The 24,406-nt window shown below is 37.7% G+C and overlaps 1 protein-coding gene across 2 annotated transcripts in view; it reads left to right on the top strand.

Moving 5' to 3' along the window:
• Positions 1-3,958: 3,958 nt before the first annotated feature.
• LOC131428237 (phosphatidylcholine:ceramide cholinephosphotransferase 1-like) overlaps positions 3,959-24,406 on the top strand; it is a 65,634-nt gene continuing 45,186 nt past the window's right edge. Inside the window, exons 1-2 of one of the 2 annotated variants that reach the window (XM_058592013.1) lie at positions 3,959-4,393; positions 4,456-4,542. In XM_058592013.1, coding sequence (XP_058447996.1) covers positions 4,498-4,542 — 45 coding nt within the window. In that variant the 5' untranslated portion in view covers positions 3,959-4,393; positions 4,456-4,497. Of the gene's footprint in view, positions 4,543-24,406 lie in introns of both variants that reach the window. The other variant, XM_058592012.1, reaches the window with a different exon arrangement.

The following is a 24,406-nucleotide window of genomic DNA, read 5'->3' as shown; positions in this document are numbered from 1 at the left end:
AATTTTATTAGAAAATTGTTACAATTTTGGATTAATTCGGGACTCACGTCCTTGACGCTGCTCCGAATCAGCCTTGGGGAGAGGTATGTTGTTTTCAGGATAGCTTACATCTGCAACAGATTTTATACTGATGGATAAGTTTTGTTCGGGGTTGGGTCAATCTGCCAGAAATCCTGACAAGAACTCTAAATGCTAAACGTTTTGATGGCATTTGATGCTTTAAAATTTTGGAATCATATTTTCTATCGACAATTTCCAACTTTTAATGATTCTAATCTCTTATTTCTATTTGTCGATGATTTTAATTTATTTCCATTACTTATTCCGTATGTATATTTTTCCTTATGCTCATCAATATAAACATACAATTCCGTCCAAAAAAAGGAAAACATTTCACGAATATCCAAGTGCAATTTACTCTAAGCCAAAATTACAACTCAGCCAATCAACCCCGCATAAAACTCGGCCAAAATATCCCAATGAATGTTTTCGAGAACAATCACGATTAACAAAAATAAAAGTAAGGTTATACTGAAAACCAATATGAAATTTTGTAAAGTTTTCCAATGGTACCATGTTTTTGGAAATTAAATATAAATTGATACACGTTACACGTACAGGGGGTTGGAATACCCTTTCCAATGGTACCATGTTTTTGGAAATTAAATATAAATTGATACACGTTACACGACAGAGGGTTGGCGTAGGCCTAATAAGCCGCCCGTAAAACATCTATTACGAATAATACAGAAGAGAATACGACCCGGAACAATCGGCATAGACCCACGCGACGAAATAAGGACTACGATTGGAAACTTGGAACATGGAATTGCAAGTCGCTAGGTTTCGCAGGCTGCGACAGGATAATATACGACGAATTAAATCCTCGCAGCTTCGACGTCGTAGCGCTGCAGGAGCTTTGTTGGATGGGACAGAAGGTGTGGAAAAGCGGTCATCGAGCATCTACCTTCTACCAAAGCTGTGGCACAACGAACGAGCTGGGAACTGGCTTTATAGTGCTGGGCAAGATGCGTCAGCGAGTGATTGGGTGGCAACCGATCAATGCTAGGATGTGTAAGTTGAGAATTAAAGGCCATTTTTTCAATTACAGCATCATCAACGTGCACTGCCCACATGAAGGGAGACCCGAGGACGAGAAAGAAGCGTTCTACGTGCAGCTGGAACAAGCCTTTGACGGCTGCCCACGCAGAGACGTAAAAATTGTCATCGGTGACATGAATGCCTAGGTAGGAAGGAAAGCAATGTACCGACCGGTAATCGGGCCGAACACCCTACATGCCGCATCGAATAACAACGGCCAACGGTGTGTCAACTTTGCGGCCTCCCGAGGAATGGTAGTCAGAAGCACCTTCTTTCCCCGCAAGGATATCCACAAAACTACCTGGAGATCACGTGACCAACAGACCGAATACCATATCGACCACGTTTTGATCGATGGAAAATTTTTCTCGGACATCAACAATGTTCGCACCTACCGCAGTGCGAATATAGATTCGGACCTCTACTTGGTTGCTGTATGTATGTGCTCAAAAGTTTTGACCGTAGGGTACCAAAGGTCGAAACCGAACGTCGCGGTTTAACATCGCACGGCTCCGGGATGCTGGAGTAGCTGATGGATCGAGTGATGTGCGTTGCTTTCGTGTCTGCTATTCAACATTGCTTTGGAGGGTGTGATAAGAAGAGCGAGGATAGACACGAGTGGCACGATTTTCAGAAAGTCCGTCCAGCTACTTGGTTTCGCTGATGATATTGATATTATAGCACGCAACTTTGAGAAGACGGAAGATACGTACATCGGACTAAAAGCTGAGGCCAAGCGGATCGGACTAGACATCAATGTGTCAAAAACAAAGTACATGAAAGGCAGGGGCTCGAGAGAAGATAACGTCAGCCACCCATTACGAGTTCTGATTGGTGGTGATGAAATCGAAATGGTCGACGAGTTCGTGTACTTGGGCTCACTGGTGACTGCCGATAATGACACCAGCAGAGAAATTCAGAGACGCATATTGTCAGGAAATCGTGCTTACTTTGGACTGCGCAGGACGCTTCGATCAAGCAAAATTCGCCGTCGTACGAAGTTAACTATCTACAAAACGCTGATTAGACCGATTATCCTCTACGGGCACGAGTCCTGGACAATTGCGGAGGACCAACGCGCACTAGGTGTTTTTGAACGGAAGGTGTTGCGAACCATCTTCGGCGGAGTGCGGATGGAAGACGGTACTTTAAGAAGGCGAATGAACCATGAAATGCACCAGTTGCTGGGAGGACTAACCCTCGTCCAAACGGCAAAGGTCGAGACGGTTACGGTGGGCCGGGCATGTTGTTAGAATGTCGGAGAACAACCTGGTTAAAATGATTCTCGATAATGATCCGACCGGTATAAGAAGAAGAGGCGCGCAGCGGGCAAGATGGATCGATCAAATTGAGGACGACCTGCGGACCCTTCGCAGCTACCGAGGCTGGCGGCGAACAGCCATGAACCGAGTTGAATGGAGACGCCTCCTGTATACAGCAGAGACCCGCGTGGTCTACGACTGAAAGAGTAAGAGTAAGTAAGTACACGTATTACTTTACATAAACAGAAATTTACTTACCAGTGCCGAAAACAGAAAAAAAACGTGCTCCTTCACAAACGACAACACAGAAACACCTAAAATTACGTCGGTACATAGGTAACCTAATGCTCCACCAAAATCATTATAGACTGCGCACAATAGCCTTTTCAGAAAAGCTGCTCTGCCAAACAGCCGTTCGGCCAACTAGGCCCGGTCTCCCCTATACATAAATTTTCTTTACGTTTCGCCTTCGGCTACATCAGTGCTCAAAGGAGTTCAAATCGAACTACCATCTTTGCCTAGCAGTTCAATTTAAACCGCTAAGCAGACGCAAAGTTTACAATATTTATGTAATAACTTTTAGGATATTGCGCCGAGGCTCAATATTTTTTCTGATGACTATAACAAAAACATGTGACGACTGACTACTGGTCGCCGCAAAATGTGAACATTTTGAAGAAAATGGAAATAAAATATGTGCTTTTATTGTACAAACCAAAAACCCCTTGAGGGCTGAGGACAGTACCGTAAAGTGCTAGGTTTTTTGCTATTTTCCCGTTTCAAATTAAATTTTCTTGGAAACGGTGCCGAATATATAAAAACCCACCTGACAATGTCTTCGAAATTTAGTTGAGAATATTCTGTGAAATTTTCAGAATGATCCATTGAGTTTAGCGATCGTGTTGTATTTTTTTCTGACTGAAGAACTGCTGAAAATTGGAACGCTCGGAAATGCATACCTCTACTTGTTCATCGAATATCTTGGCTTTGAAGACTTGTATCATAAATCTACCGTGACATAATCTAGATAATTTAGTTTAGATGCGATTAGTACATAAAAACATATGTGTTATCGCGATAAAAATAAAGTCTTTTATTTTACTGTGAAACAAAGTCAGTTTCAATGCATCCGCCATTTTTTTTTCGTTTTGGTTTCCTGATAGCATTCTGAAAAAGGAGAGAGAAGTAAAATTGGCTCGACAATTTTATTTTATACGACCAGTTTCATTGAAATTCCTGCGGAAAAAAATGGTAACATCTGAGAAAGGCAAAGGGTATATTTTGTCTTGCGGTTATGTTTTACCCCATCTAGTTCCCTTCCATCCCTATGAGCCCAACATTTAGTTTATGTTATTCATACAGGTGAGTTACGTTTACCTGTATATTACCGAATACAACAGCTATTTACAAAAAGTATAACTACATCAAATGCCAAATGATGGCACCACAAACGCGTCAGTGTTGTGATCGATTTCACCCAATGTGAAGTAGGCATGTCATACACGTCCGTCTGTTGTTTGCTTGCTTACTCTACGGCAAGCAGTTCTTTATTTCCGGTTAACCGGTGGCTCATCAGCTGATTCATCTTCACTGTTTTAGTTGGATGACAATCATCGGCAGAGCCAGACGTGGGCCTTGGTGCTAGCGAAAGGATTCGATTGGCTTGTTGACGTTGTATATATCGCTGTGTAGAATAGTGCCTTGGCAAAAGTTTATATCTTTTACGCGTATTATGTTCCACTGCCGAAAGTGCTTCAACGGCATGTGAAAATAGATTGCAGTCTGTAATGGCAAGTGTGGAATGATACCAAAACACAAAAGACTAAATTTACTGCTTCGTTGCACATTGTTAGCTGAAGCAAGTTTTGAGGGAGTCCGTTCAATTTGTCGGTACATATAGTGTGTGACTCATTAGGTTAACATTACATGCACCGTCACTATTCGTATGAAAGAAACAGAAAAAGTCGGAAAATGTAAATAACGTGTTAAAAAATTCGTTATCAGTGATTCTAAATGAAGCAGTAAAAGAAGTATGTGGCTCGTTGATGTTGTACTGGTGTGGTTTTTAACTTAAGCATATATTTACATACAGTAAAAGAAAAGAATCTGGTAGTAGTGCCAAATCTTTACTTGAATGTTTGAACGAACAGATGACTCGATGGAAAACGGTACGAAAAATGTAAGTATGTTTTGATTTAACCTGATGCTTGTCTTGACCTGACTTCATGAATCACGGCGCAAACGTGGAAACCCGAAAGTAAACATGCTACCGGAATCTCCAAACAAGCACGGTTCATAAGTCGAAAGTCACCTGGCAAAGCACTGTTTGCTCTGTCAATTTGCTGCTATATTTAGTTTGAATTGGGGCAATATCTCGGTGATGGCTGATGTTGCCTACCAGAATAGAAATCAATTTAATTATGGACATATGTGTATATGTGCTAAACTTGGACAGGTGCCCCTCACATATGATGGATATTGGGTATTTATCGTTCGAGGTCAGCATCAAATGACATCTAACTTAAAATCGCCTTTAGATTGGATATGGCGAGGATAATTGAATGACTATTGACGTAGTTGGTTGTCAGTTCTTATATTAGATACTCAAATTGATATCTATAATTGTTTTTCGTCTCTAAGAAGTAGTGATGGGTTATTCTATCGCGAACGATTCCAAAGAACGGTTCTTACAAGAGAATGATTAAATAATAATTGTCGCGTTTTGTTTATAAAGGCAAATAAGCCTCCTATCAACATGTCATGGGTTAGCGAGGGGAGCGCTCGGAATCTACTGATCTAACAAGGAATTTACGCTTGCGGATTTAAAACCAAACATTTCATAATAAATGAAAAGATGAACTCAAAGTTGTATAAACTGCGTAAACGTCTGACGTATAATTCTTCAATTCCTTCAATTGACAGCCGTATAATTCTTCAATTGAATAGGTCTGGTTAGTTGATGATCAAATACATCGATTTTGGCACATCGGATCTTCGTTCCCGGTTCCGAAAGTACCGGAAAAAGTGATTCTGTACTCCAAACGGGACTTGCAATTTCTCAGAAACGGCAGGCCCCATTTTCACAAACTTAGACGCAAATGAAAAGCATCACGTTCACATAAGTTGCTGGTCCGGCTTCCGATTCTGAAAATACACGGTGATGTGTGTATGAAATTGCAACCCGTCATGCAGAGCGATAATGCAAAAACGGAAAAATTCTTCTAAATTTGGCTCAAAATTGTTTCAATTTATAGGTTATGCTTAACGCTCGTATATTTTTTTTGACGAAAACAGTACATTTTGCGTAAAAATAGGAAAATACAGTACATCGTTTTTGAAAAGAAACAGTATATCTTACAGTACGCATCCTATCTAATAAAAGTTAGTAAAAATAAATCAGCGCTAAATCTGGGTGAACTCTGTGGGAGCATTCAATGCAAATTTTTTAGCTTGCGTTATTTGTCCTAATAATTTTGCCCCGGTCTCCTCTATTTATATTCGCTACGTGTTGTCACTGTCCTTTCTGACGTTTTATATTGCGGTGAATCGAAATTCGATGCGTTGAAGATTCAAAACTCTGTATTAATTTTTTGATATTAAAAATACAGTACATTTTAATGGAAGAATACAGCACAAATTAAAATACAGTACATTTAAGAGTAAAAAAACAGTACGCAGTATTTGGGTCAAAAATACAGTACAATACTGTGAAATACAGTACGGCTATGAATGTTAGTTATGCTAGTTGCTAGCCAAACGAACCGATATCGACTAAAACGGTTCTCAGTCTTTGATTCCCAGTTTCCGCTTCCGGAAACAGTCTTACATAGAACAGAATCGGGGGAAATTTGTTTCAAAGAATCCCTATTTTTGCATTTTTCAACAATGTCTGTTTTATTGAGATTGTTAATTGCACTTTAATTGTGTAAGACTGTTGTTCTATTGTCATATAACGAAACACACACCTCCAATCCTTCATCATCGCTCACGCATATTTATGACACGCCTTACTACTTATAACTGTACTCTGCTTTTTTATTGAACACACTGAACAGATGCGGCCTTGAATACTAGAGCATTTGATCAAAGTGACTGATTTGAATCCCGTGCACTCGAGAATCTGTTCAAATAGGAAGTATTCGACGCGGCCAATCGTGACACGCGGAACATATACACCACTAAAAATCAGACAAAGTAATTTCTTAACTGATAACAAGCGTTTGCATTACGCTCAGAATTACCTTAAGAATATGTCACTGTTCAGTTAGGAAGCACAAAGAAATGCTATTGCCTTCCTAATGCAAATCACGCTGGAAAGGCACATAAATGCTACACATACAAAAGAAAGGAGCGTCACTTAGGTTCCTTCCAACGTCATTATCCTCCTGGCATAGGTTCATCGCCTGCGACACGCAATACACGGGTCGGAACAAAATGCTATCATAGTTATTTGGAGAAAACGTGCAGCCATAACTAGGTCAGTACTTGTAGCAGAATGACCTTTCAACGAAGAACAGCTCGGGTGTGACGTTATTGCTAGTGCATGGCTTTGCTACACATAACACCAGTAATTGACAATATTCGGACAACGTGTCTTTCATTGTGCTTCAGATGTCGTCATCTAAATGAAATGGTTGTGGGACAAACCGAAGACTCTGCTTTGAATAATATTAATTTCTACACTATGTTAGCACGGGACTGTGCGCGATGTATATGCTGAATTTGACATAACCTAGCGGGGCGGTTTTGGGGAAGTTTAGTGCTCCAACTTTTCTATATCTATCCACGAACATTAGGATGATTGATAGCAGATCTTTAATTTATGTTATTTAAAAAATATGCGCTTTAAATAACACCCAAGATCTTATTCCAGTTTACTGTATGTTATTAATTTGATTTTAAGTTGACTCTGCATACTGCATTCTGTGATTTTTGCTGAAGGAAAAATTTTAAACCTGTTTCTCATTCACGGTATTTTCCATTTGACAGGTAATTTGCATTTACCGAGATTTTCGTATGTAAAATGTAAAAAAACAAAACAATAAATCAAATAAAAAAACTACTGTAAAGCATTTGAACAAAAACTTTCATGTTATTTTCAGTAGTAAACACAAATTGATTACCCGCAAAAAAAAACATATTCCGGCTACAACGAAAGTAATGGCGCAATAAAACATTGCATATTTAAGGAAACATGTCATACCGGAATCCCGTATGCATTATGATTTTCTGGGTGATTTCTTATCACGAAAAATCGCCAAACATTGAACAACTTTGATTTTAATACTAAGAAATATATCACTATATTCGGATTAAATTTTTAGTTGCAACTGATTCCACATATGAGCACATGAACTAATCACATCGCTCAGTTTGCACTGAAGAAAATTGGCAACTTTGATGATTCACCGACTTTCAGTTGTCTAAAAGATGTTTACCGAGATTCCGATTAGTTGATAACATTAATTAGCTGATTCCAGTGAAACGACCAATTGCTGGTAAACATGATAATTTACATAAACGAATATCAGTATAACATTTTAATTTGACGAGAAATCGGAAATAATAAACCGAGTATTTTGGAAAGCGCTATCTTTGTCAAATTTCAGTAAAATATCGCTTCGTCGTTCGTTTTCGGCATCTTTTTTCGCCGAGATCAAAACTAAGTTCCAAGTGTGAATTTTTAATGTGTACAGATTCTACACGGAAAATAAAAACTACCTATTATTTGACTTCTTCCTACTTAATTTTGAGTTCTTTTGAATCTTTTCTTTCATCCGCTCCTTCAATTGTTGTCAAAATACAAAGACACTTTAATTACAATTCAAATAATATTGATTTCTATTGATAATACACTTGAATTCCATCAAACAAAATTCATTTCAAATGTATGACTCTTAGTATTCAATTCGCTCGACACTTGCATTCGAATTCTCAGACAAATCAATGTGAACTTATGAAAATGTTTAGATTTTAACAGATGTATACTTATAAATAAAATGTCATCATTTAGAAATGAAGTTTTAAATAATTTGATAAATGTAGTTTCTTGAATATAAATTATCCGCTAGAATGTTTAATAATTTCAATATTCAATTTTCATTTCGTCAACTGACTCAAGATCTTAGAATAATCGAACGAGTTTGTGTGGTTATCTCCCATTCCATTACCTGAAAACACGAGAATTCTATGAGTCATACAAATAAAAATAAATCAATATTGAATGGTGAATTTTTAAACATATACACATCAATACAGTTACACGGCACTCCATCGGGTGTCCCGTGTGGTGTAAGAGACTCGGTGTCGGGTGATTCTCCTTCGCCGGGGAAATCTCCGTCGGAGTAGTCTAGATCCTTCGTCGGGGACTAGACGAGTAAATCGTGGTGTAATACCGCTAGGATCGTCAGGGCGCCAGTGAATCATTGGACCGACCCAGGCATCCTCTCGGTCGGGTCGTAGACGCGTACCGTAAGCGTCGGTTCGGGAGGACTTCCCTCGCCGGGGAACCCTCCGTCGGTGTAGACTAGATCTTTTGGCGGAGACTAGCCGAGTAGTTCCGCGACGTAGCATCAGTTTTGGGTCGTCGAGGCGCCAGTTAACCGGAAGTTACCCTCCAGCCGGCATCACTGGACCGACCTCGTCATCCAACTGGTCGATCCCTCGAGAGCAGGATGCTGATCCATATTCTGCATAAATCTGGGGAGGGTGCTGTGAGCACCAATAGCCTTCCACCCCGAAGTAATACCTAACGGTGGTGCCGGGGAGGTAGGGTTGGAGATCCAAGGTGTTTTAGTGGGTAGTTCCAATCAACAGTTGGGTAGTCCTGTGGAGAGTCCCACATTCCGTGCGTAAATGCATTTCACCTTGTAAAAAAAAAAACACTTCAAACTGACATGTTGTGACATTGATCTCTGTCATAAAGTTACACGCTTTAGTTTCGTTTTCAAAGCATTCTATATCAACAGGTCTGCACTTAAGATTAATATGTAATGACATTTGATTGAGCCATATGATGACACACTTTACTTTTATGCAAAGGAAGCGAGTCTGGAACTTGAAATGTATTTAGAGAATTGCATTTTAAAAAGGTGTCGATTTTTAGCAGTGTATAAATAATAATATACCGAGCATTGTTTAATCGAGTTGCCTTTCACGTTGTGTTATTCCGAGTATTTCAATTGGCAAAACAAGGATCTTCTTGCAGTTTTTCCTTTACAAAACATTTCCGAGCAACGACGGGTAATTCAGCTAGTTCATTATAATATTGTTTGCAACCCAACTTGGAATGCTTAAAAAAAAAGAGCTCGGATTTATTCGAAACAGTTGTTCTGTTGTGGCAGTAAAATGTTTTTGCTAAATTTCTTATATTACTATGAACATGTTCTAAATTTAATCAGGATTCTACTTGTGGCTTTGGAATTATTGGGTGATGAGTGCTTAAACTTTGACACCTTTTTTTAGAGCGACGATGCAAGAAACGGACACAACCTTCTAAATTGAGCTAAAAGCTTATTCAAATAATGAATTATATTTGCTACTAGCCATTAGAACTCACTTTGGCTGTCACACTCACTTTTCTCAGAGATGGCTAAACTGATTTTCACAAACTTGGGTTCAAATGAAAGGTCTTATGGAATCACATAAATCTGTTGATTTTTATCCGGATCTGACCTCTGGTTCCTGGATTAATGGTTGATAAGTGGTCAACATTTTAAACCATTGTTTAGAGTGACGTTGCAGAAAACGTTATAAATAATTTCAAATTCGGCTTAGTTTTAAGCCAATTTAATTTGTAAGTTGGGCGGCTTCGACTCCACCGGTTTTGGAATCCGTTTCCGAAATAGTAGAACTTAATTCATTTTCTCCGATTTTGTAGGTTATTTTTGATTTTTCATCTTGACTTAAATGGACATTTCATAGTTCACAAAAAATAACGAATTCAGCTTCAAAATTAGTCGGTAATGACTAAACAAATCAATCAAAAGTATCTTCAATGATACAGAAGAAGTGTAAACCAATGAACCGAAGGATTTCCAATATGAAACGTAGTGATTTTGTCCTTCGAACCAACCACGTTATACTGATATTAGAAAGCCACTGTGCATTTCCGTCAAAACACGAATCAAAAAGACATACATCACGAGACGATTGTGTTTCTCTTACGATGCGGTATACGGACAAAATCCGCCTGAGATGGATAGCTCACTCAAAAGCAATCCCAACAACATACGGTGCCAATTCACGCAGTTAAATCAGTGTAATAAAAGTCAGATACAAGCCGACTCTCCATCGTGAAATCAACATTCTGTCTATGGAAGCGTTACGAAGTAAATAACTGTGACAAAAACATTCCTACTTATCCATTCAAAAGGCTCATCATCCGATTGAAATTCCTGCGCGCTGATGATGTGTGCAAAATAGTGTGAATCGTATAAATTCAATCGCGTTAGTTCGACCAAGTGCAGGTGTACTCGCATTAGAAAAAAAGTACCCGCACTTCTGAGAAATCTGATTATAAGACGGCTGAAGTAATTTGCCGATGAATCATTCGTTCTACGAGCGTTTATTAATGATCGAACCTTCATTAATTTTGAACTAAACTGATGGTTTTACTTTGAATGAAGTTTTGTACTTTGTAATGCGGGAGAATTTCGAAACTCTGGTTATCCTTGACGACACCAAGAAATACATTGTCGCTGGTACGTATGATAATGGGTTCATGAGACCAATTTTCTGTTTATTTCGCTATTCAGCGCACTGCACTATGGTTGACAACTTGTAAATATGCAATATTGCTCGTATCGAGACGAAACTGTTATTAGTGAAACACATGTGCTTCCAAAATAAATCGTTTCTGGAATAAAGTTTACAGATTCTAAAATAATGTTTTAAAGAGTAAAATCGGTCGTCTATGATGCAGTTGCTTATTCAGATGAAGCATACAGATCGCATTGGGTCAAAAACGATTATCTTCGATGAAAAAAAACTTTGGGCGAGCTTGACTAACTGTTGAAAACGTTGCATTATTTACTAGTGTCGATTGTGTCTTTTTCGACGTCAACTTCAGCTGAACTAGCTGAAAAGTTATTGATAAGATTCATTTTTACTTGCTTTGAGATGTGAATTTAAGTGAATTGCGACACTCCTTTCATGTGCATCTATACAGACGTAAAATTACACGATTTTTTTTAAGTGTGTGACAAAAACTAAATTTGTTAACCAACGCAAAAACAGAGTGTGAAAGGGAACATAGGAAAAATACAAGCAACAGCATTTTGGGGTGGTTCGTTCTAATGATGTGGAACAGTGCAAATATATAACGGGTGGCAACTAAAATTTTGGAATGTTTTCGAGGCCTGTATGCTCAACAACAAACGAGCTCAGAAAGAACTAAGAGTGTGTATGTGTTAGCTCTCTTTCTCCTAGTATTTTCTGTTTTGTTCATGCCTGCTCAGTTTTGCTCAAAATGCCGTCGAAACAAGAAGTATTTCACGAGCGCATTGTACAGTTCTACGAACTGCACAGAAATCTCGGCAAATAGTATACGGTACCAGGGCCGGTGAAAGAGGTGGGTACGGTGGGTAGCACTACCCACCCGAAAATTCCAAAGGTAATTACCCACCTGAAACTTCGAACAAAAAACAATGGAAATATTAGCATTATTCATTATAATAAGAATATTTTTATTGTAATTCGGAGTAATAAATAAAATCAAAATTATAGAATGCTAGTTCTCAAGGGAGAGCAAGATTGTGAAGATATACCGCCGAAAGGAGAGACGTGACAAGGGTCATTTCAGCAGGCAGAAATCTTTCAGTAACTAAACTTTTTCCTTCCAGCAAAGGAGCCGAGCTTAAGCATCTCATCAATGCGAATCAGTCGGGTCTCTGAGATACCGGAAAACACCGATAAAGGTCTTTTACTCTTCACATTCCGAGCCGCAAAAGAAGAATGCAGTAGCAAGTAGAAAGTAACAACTTTTGGTAGCTTTGTCGGAATAGTAAATAGTAGAAGACCTTCATCGGAATTTTCCGGCAGATGTTTAAGGTCGACTTCTCTTGTAAAAAGTGAAAGTTAAGTTACTAAAAGATTTCTGCATGATGAAATGAACCTTGTCACATCTCACCTTCTATATCTTCACATGAAGAAAATCACTCAAAATCTTTTGACGTAGGACTACGTTTTTTTTTATTCAATAATATAATATAATTTTAAGGCACACTGCTTAAGCTCTAAGACGCCAAGGGTATTTTCTAATCTTAATTAACGACTAACTTAAAACTAGAATAGTATCATTAGGTAATGTCGTATCGGGGTCGTGGATTATCGAAAATTCAACTTTCTGGTGGCGATCAGCAGTGGCCGGTGAACTGAATATAGCATGAGGGTCTTCCAGATGGCGTTGGTAAATATCTATGTTGGCCGCATCATTCAGTCCGTGTGGGTCCGCGGGAAAAATCATCAGGCTACGAAGACTCAGCGGGTGGCCCGCAGCCTGGTCATCGACTGGAGCGGTTCTCCGTTGTCGGTGATGGTGATGTTACTGAAGAGAATGAAAGAGAAGTGAATATTGTGGAACACGAGGTAAAAAGGGGATATGGGAACAGCATGTCTTAATACGACAGATATCTTATTAGTTGCCATCGAGATGTGAAGAGACGGAGGAAAGAAGAACGAAAAAGTTAGTGACAAAAAAAAAAGATCTTGTTAGTTTCAATAAAGATGGTAGACACGGGATCGAGAGAATCGGACGGATGACTACGTTTTTGCTTTCTATACCGGTGTGCACATTCAAAATACTGAGAACCGTACAAACAGTATTCAGGTTTTGAACATCTATATCTCAATCATTTTTATTTTATTTTCCATATCATTACATAAACTGTATTAAAAATATTTCTACACTTCGATTGGAGTAGATGAATCTATATATATATATATATATATATATATATATATATATATATATATATATATATATATATATATATATATATATATATATATATATATATATATATATATATATATATATATATATATATATATATATATATATATATATATATAAAATCATATTTCAGATAATTGGTAATCGAAACTTCGGTTAGTAACCAAAATCTTTGTCATGGTTTCTTCTAGCAAATACATACAAGTTCACGGTTTCCATTATATTTCTGCGTTTTAATGAGTGTGTTCGCTTTTAAGAAAATCACTCATACAAACCTAGATTCTCTATCGAATAAACTTGAACTCTGTGTGGCTCAGAAAAGAAGTAAAAGTTGCTAACACATCGTTCAAACAGTCCAGGAACTAACCAGAAAAACATAATTTCTTGTGCAGGCATATTTTTTATTCATCAACATTATCATCTTCAAATGACATACAATCGTTCTAGCACTTTAATAATTTTTCAATACCATTCTTATAAAATGATTTATCACTGGTCTAAACATCGGCTTCCTTTGCGGCGATGACTGTCTTATTCGAGCCAAATATTTTTCTTCGGCGTGTATTTTTCTAATCCGCAAAGGACAAACAATCGCTGGGAGCTAGGTAATTGTGAACAAGGTGGATGAGGAAACAGATCGCAGTGTTCATTGATTTATGGCACGGTGCATTGTCTTGGTTAACGGTGATTCACTTTTGATGGTACTTTCCTGTTCAAGATAGTCGATGCTAATTATACCTCGAATATCTAAAAACTTATGCCATGATTGTTCCAGTTACCTGTTACGTTTTCAGATGGCTTTCCCAGTCTGAATGCTGGTATGACTCCGGATAAAAATGTGGATCCACCATGTTTCGTCCACTGTTTCATACCAACGCATTCCATTTTATTGCGGCAGACTTTTGTTGATTATGAGCGACCGTGTTCGAGATCCGTTTGGTGACGATTTTTTTATGCTCAGATTTTCGTACAAGATCGTTAAATAACTTCCAGTTCATGTGCTAACGATCTCAGCATATCTAATCTCACGAACATTGATTTTGCGTTCATACATCACGATTATCAAAGCTTGCCTTATTTTTTCCGGTTGACTGCTTCATTTAGCCACGTTCAAAATAAGAATACCACAAACCTTCAGCTTTAATGGATCACAGTGGGAAAAACACTTCTCCAGCTATAGCTGGGCTTGCGTGTTTTTTTCCATTCAAAAAGCAATGTTTTAGCAACACACGGAATTCGTTATTTCCATTTTTCATAAATGAATTAGTAACGTCACTTATATGTCGATAGATTCAGTTTTCGTGGTGCTATTGATGTTAAATGTTCTTTGAAGATTGGTACTTTGAATTGAAAACCAATATTGACAGTGTTTTTGAACCCAGGTTAAACCTTAGATGCGAAATTTTGTTTTAAAACTTAGTACCGAAAACTCTTCTAACTTCTAGTTTACGCGTTTCATGAAAAGTTTTATAGAATCAATATTTTATTTAAAAAAACGACTGCAATTTTTAGGGATAAATATCATTTCCATTAGAATAGAGAAATACTTCGAAATAGTGGGTCGTTCTCCGCAGTATGAAAAATTACCCACCTGGATTTAACATGTTTCACCGGCCCTGTACGGTACAATATTTTAAAAGCAAAAATGTTGCGGCTTCGACAGTTTACAATACCCTAAGATGCTTAACAACTGCTCGTAAGGAAGGTAGAGAAAGACCAGCCAAAATTATGGACGCAAAAGGACTTCGTTCTCTTTCTCGTGCCTTCAACAACAAGGATTCACCGAGTCAAAGGGATGCCGCAAAAAAGTTCAACTGTTCTCACCAGTACATCTGCAAAACATTGAAAAGACTCAGAATAAAGTACCGAAAGAAAACACGAACACATGTGCTTTGAATGAAAAAAACCACAATCGTTCCTGAATACCCATTGGATCCCATTTGTACTTAAAAACCACAACCCGATAAATCTACCTCAGTGTCGCCTAATCGAAGATTTCTTCGGGGTTTTGAGCTCCTTGGTGTACAAAAATAACTGGAGAGCCACGAATTGCTAACAGTTGATTGGTAGAATCAAGAGATGCATTCGCAAAGTTGACATGAAGGCCGTACAACGCTACTATTTCGACATCAAACGGAAGCTTCGCCGAACTTCCCATTACGGACCGTTTTCAAATGTTCACTAATTTTTTTTCAACAATGAACAATGTATCTTTAATTTCAATAAATCAGATCTTCTCCAAGTATGTTTGTCTTTTTTTGACAGCTTGAGAAAGAAATTCCAAAATTTTAGTTGCCACCCGTTAGTTTTTACTTCTTTATCACTTTTGCCGAGAAACAGACATGAAATTAAAAGATAATTTAAAATACTCGAAATAAATACAAAAGACAAAAATGATCACCGAACAATTATTTTGAGCAAGATATTTTTGAAACTCTCAGGGAATAAATAAACACATATTAGCAGTCACGTACCCAGAGGGGCACGAGGGGCCCTGGCTTCTCCCGAAATCAGAAACAGAAAAAAAGTTTGAGAAATATTAAGGAGCTGTTGATCCTGTAGATAGAGGTTTTGAAAGTTATGTAATGGTCAAAACTCCACTGCCGATGAAACACGCAGCGACAGGCCCTACGAAGCAGAACAGAGTCAAAAGTACATCAAACGGAGTATGAAACCGGGGTAAAATAAATGACAACAATAATAATGCATAAAATACATGAAATAATAGTTTAGTTATACGTTATGAAGTTTTTTAGGCCTATCTGAGTAAAGGTACAATGGATATTTTTTTTGCTCCGATTATAGAGGTTTTAACCTTAAGGTCATCCGCCTCCTCGGGCTAGAAACTGCTTGATTGGGAATCGAACCCGGGCGGGTTGTGCGAAAGGCATCGACTTATCCATCACGCTATACCCGTTTCCAACATGGAAAAATGTTCCATTTGCCGAAGCGTTTTACGTCAGACGGAAAGCGTTACGCTGAATTAAAGAAGCTAGAAAGCGTTGCATACGATAATTTTGTTAAATTGAGGATTACAAATCATATGAGTTATTTTGTGAAAATTATGAACGTTAAAAACCGTTATAAGGGTTAGATTCTTGCGGTAAACGAGTTGAGATGCGTTACTTTAAGGAAAGTTGCGAAGTATTATATACGTTGTTTTTTTGTAAGTTATAGGTGTTACGAAGCGTTGCATACGTTTTTTATTGGTAAGTTATAGGCATTACGAAACGTTACATGTGTTACTTTTTTGTGAGTCTTAGGCGATACAAAGCGTTACATGCGTTACTTCTTAGTAAGTTATAGGTGTTACAGAGCGTTACGGAGCGTCACTTTTTGTAAGTTTAAGGTGTCACGAAGCGTTACCTGCGTTACTTTTTTGTGAGTTATGATTATGCGTTACTCAATTGTAAGTTAAAAGTATTACATGCGTTACTTCTTATAAATTTTAGGCGTTACGAAGCGTAACATACATTTACTTTTAGTAAGTTATAGACGCTACGGAGCGTTACGAAGCGTTATCTTTTTGTAAGTTACAGGCGTTATGAAACGTGACATGCTCTGTATAAGTTTTTGGCGTTACGAATTGTTACATACGTTATATATTTTTAAGTTAGAGACACTTCGAAGCGTTACTTCAAATAAGTTTTAGCAGTTCCGAAGCATCGCATGCGTTACTTTTTTGTAAGTTATAGGCGTTACAAATCGTTGCATTCGTGACTTATTTTGTAAGTTTTAGGTGTTAGAAAACGTTACATAAGTTACAGTTTTAATTGGTACAAGCGTTACACCCGTTACTCGTTTGTTGAATCTACTGGAAATGTCAAAATTATGAAATGATTAGAAATGATCCTACAACGAGATGGAATACACTAATCAAAATTATCATGATGACATCTAATTTTGAAGGAACATAAGCATAAATATTATTGCTAGAAGATCTATAGCTTCTATTCCCGTAACTAAAACTTCTTTCTGTATCTTCTGCTCAGTAAAACTTGGAGGTGAATTTATTGTTCTGTTCTATTCATGAAGGATTCATTAGTTCTTCTCTTGATATGAGAGTATTCAGTAAATTGCATAAATGTTATTCCACAAGATTCAACGGTTTCAATATTTTAAATGTTACCGGCAGTCACGTACCCAGAGGGGGGGGGTTTAATTTCCGGAATTGTCGTCATTCAAAGTCGGAATGTAAATGATCTCAGAATATATGGCATTATCACAAGTCTTGTGGATGGTATTGCTATATAAATATTTAGAAGGTCTTATACATGTGATACAGAATTAACATGTCAGTTAACGTAAAGAAATGTAATACAATACGCTTCTTCTGGGCACAGTCACCATTTTTTTGAAAACTCCATAATAACAGTACCAATGGAAAGGTATAAAGTGTCTGTTAAAAACACCGGTAAAAGATATACCAAGAATTAGGTACATAAGTAATCTTCAGTAACAAACGAAACCCTGGGTACGGGCCACATATTAGCTATGTTTGTACTGAGTTGGTTCATAAAGCCTCCTCTCTTAGGGTAATGGACATCGAATTCTGTGCAACACTTGCGTCATTTTTCTTACACACTTTTCTAAACTTTTTCTTCAAATCCTTGTCGTTTTTGAAAAAATGTTTTCCGAAACTTATAATCGGGCAGTATTTTATTATTGAGCGAAGTTGAGATGAGTTTGACGGATTTGTCTCCTTCGGTACAAAAAACAACATCGTTGTTTTCGTATCAGCTTCGCATAATGGACCTATGACAGATTCGGAGAAACGATGAACCGGAGGACGGACAAAGGTGAAGGACAACGCGGCGACATTTTGGTTTAATGATTATTTTCACTGTGCATGAGATATCCATTGTGTTAAGTAATTGTTCAGAACGATTCAAAAAAAACATACCGACAACAATTGCTGGATAGGAAACTATTTATTTCATTTTTACAAAAACTGTTCAAAAATTACATCTGGTATTAGAAAGTTAACTTTTGCATTTTACCATTCTGCTGAAAAATAATTAAAAACGATTGAAATAAATATAAAGTAAATAAAACATTATTTTTTGCTTCGAAATACGAAATACGAAATTACGATTTACCAGAGCTTGCACCCACTCGGACAAAAGTGTAAGGTTACATGCCGGTGAGCGCAGTACAATACCCTGCTTCGCCCCGAGAAAACATTTTTCTTTCCGACTCGTAGTAAATACATTAATGCTCGGAAACGGAAAACATACTACGTTTTACCTTTTTTTTATAAATATAAAAAATAGGTATAGAATTCGCTCAATCTTTCGACGCCCGGAGGGCCGAGTGTCATGTACCAATCGATTCAGCTCGACGAACTGAGCAAATGTCCGTGTGTGTGTCTGTATATGTGTGTGTAGTCGCAAATGAAAGGTCTCCCCGTCACCCAGAACGCTATTGAATGGTTTTGATATAGGATGTTTACATTTTTAGTTATACGAGGTCTGTTCAAAAAGTTCCCGGAATTTTTTAATTGCGCGCGTCCGGTGGTCAAAATTTTTTTTTATTGTGTTGGTACATATGTCCCTAATGTATGGTGAAATTTTCAGCTGTATTCATTGTTTACATTCTGTCTTGTAGCGGCTGGTGTAGACGTGTTTTTTTGAGCTCGGCGATTTTTGTCTTGGTGACGTTGGGTGCTTCCACGTGGACGATTGTGCTTTTGTTTCGAAATCATAACCGTACACCCATGTTTCATCACCAGTTATGACCCTTTCAACAGTGGCGTCTCGTGTCAAAATTTACGGGTTGTACACTGATTATATCACATGTAACAGTTCATTGTAAGTGAAAGGAAAGATTGAGGAGTTGATATTCGCTTGTGTTTTAAATGAAATATCGATATTTATTTTTGGATGGGATTTTTTCTATTAAACATATTTAGTATCATCGGTACAGTAGAAAAAATCCACGCACTGCACTTCGAGCAAATCGATCAATAATGTCATCAGTAAAATCGCTTCGACGTTGCAGGCAGCCAAGGATGCTAGGTCATTTTTTCAAATCTGTGTGCGAACTAAAAATTCAGTCTGAGTAAATAAAAAGGTTCCGCCACATTTAAACGCTCTGTAGGAAATTGTTTTTCCTAACAATTCGAAGACATCTGAGAGCTAATTGTAAATCTGCTATTGATTCAAGGAATCTGTGAAAATCTTTGCATCATATTCAGAATCTGTGAAACTCAGATTAATCTGTCAACCTGCCAGCTCTGGAAACAGCAATTTGTTTTCAACTACCATAAGCATTAGCCACTGAAGCCTCTTCTGAATATGTGCATTCAAGTTTTCACAGAGCCAAACGTGACAGCGAGAACAACAAATTTCAGTTAATTCTTTCAATTATCCCGGTTGTGCAGTGCACGAGGTGCACATAAAGACGAGACGCCACTGCCTTTCAAGTAAATTTGTATCGTCGTTGACGTCGTTTAACAGCTTCTGAGAGATGGTAATGCGTTTGTTTTTTTGATCAAAATTTAGCAGTTTTGAAACGAATTTTGCTGCCACTCGTTTCATGCCCAAAACATTTGAAAAAATATGATGGCATGAGCCAACTGATATGCCAACTTCATCAGCAACTTCTCTAATAGTGATTCGGCGACCATCCATAATCATTTTTTCCACTTTTCCAACAATTTCATCGATTATTGACGTGCTGGGTCGACCGGAGCGTTCGTCGTCTTCAACGTCTTCGCGGCCATCTTGGAAACGCTTATACCACTCGTAAACACTTGTTTTTTTCATAGCAGACTCACCGTAGGCTCTCTGTAACATTTCGCACACTTGGTTACACTTTATTTCATTTTTCACGCAAAATTTAATACAAATTCTTCAATTCTTCCATTGTTTAAACTAACAAAAATCGCCGAGCTCAAAAAAACACGTCTACACCAGGCGCTACAAGACAGAATGTAAACAGTATCTGTTACACTTGACCTTGAAAACAGAATATGTTCCCAGACTTAGATTCCGCGCGATAATACCTATCCAACAAGCCATAGATTGTTTAAATCCGTCCATTTTTAACGGAGATATCGAAATTTTTGTACAAGCGACTTTTTCCCCTATTCCAGCAGTAGAAGTTTTGAGCGCTGTCTAGCAAAGAAATGCTTGGGAGCAACATAAAACATGATTTTTTATACTGTACATACATTTGTTTCTAAGTACCCACAAGACTGTGTGCAGCATGATATTTTGCCTCGGACCGATTTTAGCACGGTTCGTTTTTGGCAACATAATCGTTCGAATATGCCATATGTAAACCAGATGATGGCAGAATTTTCGAGTTGAAAGCAATTCCATAATTGTATTGATTGAAACTACTTACAGCAATAAATGCTGGAAGAACATAACAGCCTTATACCATTCGAATCAGTTCGTCGAGATCAGCAAATGCGAGTGTGACAAATAATTTCACTCAATTTTGACTCAACCGTTTTCTACAAACTCAGATTCATATGAAAAGTCGTATACTCCCAAACAAGGTTCCTGAATTATGTTTGGTTCCGACCTTTGGTTCCGGAACTACAGGATGATATGTGAAACGAAATTAAAACTGTGAAACTCATTTTGCTCGTAGATGGCTGAACCGATCTAAGATTCAAATAAAATCTAAGAACCATCTAAGATTCAAATGAAAAGTTTTAAGATTCTATAGAACATCTTGTTTTTCAGTCAGATCAAACTTCCGGTTTCGGAGATACAGGGTGATTAGTATAAAGATGTCTATTTCACATAAATTAATCAGGTTTATCGGGTTAGCAGATTTGGATAGTCGATAACCAAATAAACTTATTTCATTTTTGGATGTATTCAGTTTTCGTTTAGGAAGGCACCCAAAAGTGTAATTCGCATTCAAATTCAAAGCGATATAGAAGATCCCGAAAAGCTTTAAAGTTGGACTCAAAAATATTGCAATTTATTCGTCATATGGCCATACGAATCGGTTTGGGTTATGCTGGTTCCTGAATACCGGCTCTGGAAGTACCGTAAATTACCCTAAGCTCTAAAGTGGAAAATATCATGGAATGTTTAATCGATTGTTACACTTTTAGATTCAAATTCAATCCGATTTGCAGTTTCGGCATTACAGAGTAATGAGTGACTAAAATCTCAAATTGCCACTTAAAACGACGGACATTAGAATAATGTCATGAAAACTGAAACACCGAAGAATATTCATGCAAAAAACACACCGAAACAAAAGACTAGTGTCATAAATATAATGCTTTAAAAGAAGATTGACGAAAACGCATGGTAAAGTTCTAAGATGTTTCAAAACGAGATTCCAATTTTTGCCTTTCTCATATAGAAAGGTTATGCAATCACTTGAAAAACCGACTAGTGAAAATTGGCCCGGCCAAGTGTCATATACCATTCGACTCAGTTCATCGAGCTGAGCAATGTCTGTGTGTGTATGTGTGTGTTTGTGTATGTGTATGTAAGTATGTGTCAAATAATCTCACTAGGTTTTCTCGGAGATGGCTGAACCGATTTTGACAAACTTAGATTCAAATGAAAGGTCTCGTGGTCCCATACGGAATTCCTGAATTTCATCCAGATCCGACTTCCGGTTCCGGAGCTATAGGGTAGTGTGTGCAATATTTTACACCGTCACTTATACCGGCGAAACAAAAAAATCGTAGAAAATGTTGTAAACTAGACTCAAAACCGTCAATCTTAGGGTCAAATGGTCTTATGGTCCCGCCAAAAAATACTGCATATTTTCGGATAGAACAAACATTTAAATCGTCATTTAGAGTGCGATGGCAAAATTGTATAAAATCTTTAAAATTTGAATAAAAACTAGCAGAGGTTGTACGTCATGTTAGTTGGTGACCGTACGAACCGACTTCGATTATACCGGTTCTCGGGTTCCGGTGCCGGAAGTGCATATAATAGTGAACCCACTTCGTTTTCTTACGGATGACCTACGCGAGCAAAGCACTGTTTCATTCTGTATGTTATACTACTTACTGCACAAGCAATCCCTTGGTTTCTTTCAAAAATCGAAGAAAATTTTTTTGAATAGAATACCACAGTATTATACATGAGAATGGCATCATTACACCACTAGGTGGATTAAAACAGGTTTTTTCGGTAGCTGACGCCATAAACCAAAAGAGATATCTCGGTTGATTTTTCATTAGGGCGTATAAGCAAGTGAGAGTTTCTCTTTAATCACTCTCTTTTTCGATTATTGTGATGTGATTAAAAAGATTTTCTTTGATATCACTATTCTGTTATGCATTTCATGCAAAAAGTGGAGTGAAAAACGCGGAAACCGCTTGGTAATTAATAGAAGAAAAAGTAAACAAAAAGAAACTGTCACTTGCTTATACGCCCTTTTGAAAAATTAACCGAGATATCAAGAAAACCTCACTTTGTCCTTGTCTACGCTTTGCCCAACCTTACCCCTATTATAGTGAAATCGGACAACATCCTATCCGCTCGAGTTTTTAGGGTTTTGACCAGTTGTCTCTATAAGTTCTTTAAAAGTGGTAATAAACAAATCTGATCCTACCCATATAAGTCAAATTAAGTTTCTTTGACGTCATAGGTGGTGAAATAATTGCAAAAATAGTCTTCATTCTATTGATCACATCGACTCGTTACGTTTTTTTAACAATGAATCATGTAATTTACCGTTCCTCAGTTCGGCGAAATGTAAATTGCAATATCATTAAAGGCAGAAACTGAGCACAAAAACTAAACAACGATCAGGCGGTTACCATCGCCAAAGACTAATAACCGAGGAATCTTAGTTTCCATCGATGGTACTCGATGTTTACTGATTCATCAACAGGTTTGTTGCGAATGCTTCGCTCTGAATAGCACTAACGATCAGGAAGACAATTAGGCAGACTATTTTCCACGGTAGAATGTCTAGGCCATGCGGTGTCCACCCACGTGACTGAATTCAATCGATTTCACGCACACTCTCGTGTGTTGAAAGATTTGTTTATTATTCTAAATGTTGGAGATAAATTTCGTTCGACGTGGACTGTAATTCGTGAGTGTTCAAGTGAAAGACTGTTCTAGATTTGTTGAGTTTGCACTTTCGTGTGTAAGCGGGTGGGTAAGCATCATTACCAACTGTGGTGAACGATCATTCTTTGGTTTTATGCACACTTCGAATCGCTTTTCAATGACTGGTGGTTTGCTATTAAAAGTAAACAATTCTTATAGACGATCGGAAAGTCTGACATTATGCAAAGGGCATCGCGAGAAATTTCGTATTCTTTAAATAGCGAATTAAACAACTGGTCATGGAATCCTAAAATTTTTGTCATGTGAAAATTTGAGATAGAAAAAAAACAAAAGCTACAAGCTTATATGTGACACTTCCTGCTCAAAAGTGCGAAAAACCAGAACACTCCACGACTATTGATGAACTAATCATCAGGAAGTCGGCACTGCAAGTTGCATTCAAAACATTCATACCCATTTCAAAATAATTCAAAGGCAGAGAGTCGATTACAGTTAGGGTGGTAGTTGAAGCACGACAAACTCTGCCTAGCTACCAAATTATCGATACAACAACGAATACAATCGAAACGGCCGCTTCGAAACACAACCCACTGTTGATTCCATATCAGCAAATGTTGTGTCTGTCTACATAATCTGATTGTGTTTCCGACGTCGCACTACGAACAGGTTGAATCCACATCGACGGCCAAAACATTGCTTGGCTCATACTTTCATGACTTCTGATTTATTGTTTCCTAAAAGGAATTCACAACTATCGATTTTTTGAGTTCATACACAGTTGGATAATAGTTGATAGTAGTAGCTGGATTAAGTACAACTGTTTCTGTATTTGATGATGATTGGAGGCTAATAGATATAATATAATAATAATTCAAGATCGCAACATATTCAACGATACCATTTACTCAATTATGTTCGTATAGCCCACTATCTAAACTCGTCTTCATTACTAATGGTTTCTACCAGTTTTTGACCATCAATTAGGCCATTGTGCGTTAATGTGTATTCCGTCTTATTCTCGAAGCTATTCATTAGATAGGGTATAAGTCCGTACTATAGTAGAGCAAGAAACAGAG

Source organism: Malaya genurostris, chromosome 2 (genome assembly GCF_030247185.1).
Source record: "Malaya genurostris strain Urasoe2022 chromosome 2, Malgen_1.1, whole genome shotgun sequence".
NCBI classification, from domain to species: Eukaryota; Metazoa; Arthropoda; class Insecta; order Diptera; family Culicidae; genus Malaya; species Malaya genurostris.
Note: the sequence above shows the minus strand (reverse complement) of the source record. Positions and strands in the feature narration are given on the sequence as shown.